This window comes from Octopus bimaculoides, chromosome 8 (genome assembly GCF_001194135.2).
Source record: "Octopus bimaculoides isolate UCB-OBI-ISO-001 chromosome 8, ASM119413v2, whole genome shotgun sequence".
NCBI classification, from domain to species: Eukaryota; Metazoa; Mollusca; class Cephalopoda; order Octopoda; family Octopodidae; genus Octopus; species Octopus bimaculoides.
In genome coordinates, this window is record NC_068988.1 from 82,901,760 (window position 1) to 82,904,336 (window position 2,577).

Below are 2,577 nucleotides of genomic sequence, written 5' to 3' on the forward strand. Positions count from 1 at the left end.
TTTTTTTTTTTTTTTTTTTTTTTAATCGAAGGAAGACTCAGCTGTATGCCAAATAATGAAGCATGTTCTTGATCAAATCCAAAGACCCGATTTTCAGTGATATGCCAGTACTAGTAACTCGTCATGAACAGACTAAATCTCTCGAGACACTCCATTTACATAAGACTTTCAAAAGTTGATTGCAATATCATTAAAACTTTAAAAATGGTAAATGAAACAAAGAATAATTTTCTCCCTCTTCATGGCAGATTACAGGAAATGAAGCACACAGGATAGATGACAAGATCACCTTTGTTAGTAAAACCTTCTATGAAACACGCAATAAAGAGAATGTCAAAAGGAAACTAGAAGCTCGACCTGCTAGAAATAGCAACCCGATTCTTCCACAAACCATATCCTACCCTCTTAAAAAACACGTTAATCAATATAGTTTTTAATATACGAAGATGAAATAATCACAGTAGAAATGTCTCTGATCATGGGTCTGTTCGATCAAGGCCGAATTAGTATTAGATTTAATAATGAACTGATTAAACCTAGAGAAATTATTTAACATCTCAAAAATAAGAATCATAATCTAAAAACTGATTAAACCTAGAGAAATTATTTAACATCACAAAAATGAAAATTATAATAGTACATATAAAATGTTAATTCCAAAATTGTTAATGTGAGGCATAATTATTAAATGAAATCTATAGACTGAGGAAGAAGACCGATCGCTTCTCGGTATCCTCTTTTATAGATTTAAAGGATGTAGCCTATATAATCCAATTGAAATGTAATTAGCCAGGAAAAGGAGAGCATGAATCTGTACTCAGAAGCAACAGCTTATTGCTGCAAACTCTACTATATTTTATGATGAGACTGAAAACGGTCCTAAGCCATTTCACTTTTTTTCTTTTTATTGTTCCAAGAGATTATTATTCATTCACAAATAGTCTATAATGGAAAATTGTCCACAGAAGACAGATTGGATGAAGAAATGTAATATAGGAGTAGGCCGATGTGTATTTGGGGCTAATAGTCAAATAATTTTGCTTTATAACAAGAATAAATTTCGTTTATAAAGTATATTTAAGAAAAGTGGAATGAAACGACCAAATGAGATTTTGCTTCTGTAAGAGAGATATATTAGGTTTTAAATTGGAAGAAAATGCTGTTTTAGCTAGAATCACAATATCTGGAGGTGTAAATGTTTATATATGTGTGTGTATATATATATATATATATATATATATATATATGGATATGTCCAATAACGGAACATTGCCTATATGTACATATGTGTATGTAGGTAGCCCAGCCTAATTTATCATTACTAGTTCAGTTAATACTAAAAATTTAACAGCTGGTACCTGATCGTGTAATGGCTACGAAGGAAGAACATTATTTAAGGAATTCCCATGAGGGAAATATAAAATCGTGAAATAAAAATTTTAACAAATTATGAAAATCATTAATAGTATAAGTTGTCAAATATATCTTTAATATTATGGAAATGAAACAGAAATGTGTGTAATGACAGGAGCCGCACTGGATGGAAATGCCGGTAATAGGAACAAGAGAGGGGGGAGGCGAGATGTGAGCTACATCGAAAATGAGACGTTAAATAGGGACCGATCGAGATGAATAATGGTATAAAAGAGAAGTAGATAAAAATAGCGGTGATCTGACTTACAAGTGTACTTAGATCTTGTTTCGATAAATGTGGTTGAAGCGCTTTTTTAGCGGTATTCTGGTCTTCTCCCATGCTGGACTGATGCAATATGGCCTCTTCCCAGAATGCAAAGCGACTGCAGCGGCGGCGCCATCTACTGCCGGTTTCTTCTTATAGAAAGAGTTCTCCCACTTCCTGAACAGACGACGGAATTAGTGGTGGTGTAAAAGCCCACCGCTTTATTCTAGCATACCCGTGTGGTCAAAGACGCTGACAGTTCTATTAATGATAGAAAATGGTACATAAAAGTAGTGGAGAAATGATTTGTAAATGTCAGTAAAGCGCATGAACAGATAGAGCTGTAAATTCTCAGTTGAAAATATTATCACCCGTGTAATACATATGTATATATATATATATGAGTTTCGGTTTAGTGGGATTTATTATCCGGGCCTAGTTCTCAGTTATGTTCCAGCTTACGACTAAACATATGCTGTATGACAAAACTTATAATAAAAGGAAATAAATGTACTTGTCTCCAATCAAAGCCTTGTGAGTGGATTTGGTAGACAGAAACTGAAAGAAGCCAGTCGTGTGTGTGTGTATATATATATATATATATGTGTGTGTGTGTATGTATGTATGCATGTATGTATGTATTTGTGTGTTTGTGTTTGTCCCCACCACCATTGCTTGACAACCAATGTTGGTGTGTTTACAGCCCCATAACTTAATGGTTCAACATAAAGAGATTGATAGAATAAATACTACGCTTACAAAGAATAAGTCCTGGAGCCGATTTCTTCAATTAGAGGCAGTGCTCCAGCATGGCTGCAGGCAAATGACTAAAACAAATAAACGAAAAAAAGAAATATATCATCATCATCATCGTTTTACATCAGCTTTCCATGCTGGCA

General features: G+C 33.8%; 1 protein-coding gene across 1 annotated transcript in view; it reads right to left on the bottom strand.

Annotated features, from left to right (window-relative positions):
- Positions 1–1,817, bottom strand: part of LOC106875238 (eukaryotic translation initiation factor 2 subunit 3) — a 26,824-nt gene extending 25,007 nt beyond the window's left edge. The window contains exon 1 of the mRNA XM_014923302.2: positions 1,682–1,817. Within this exon, the coding sequence (XP_014778788.1) occupies positions 1,682–1,753 (72 nt within the window). The 5' untranslated portion in view covers positions 1,754–1,817. The remainder of the gene's footprint in view (positions 1–1,681) is intronic.
- Positions 1,818–2,577: the final 760 nt, after the last annotated feature.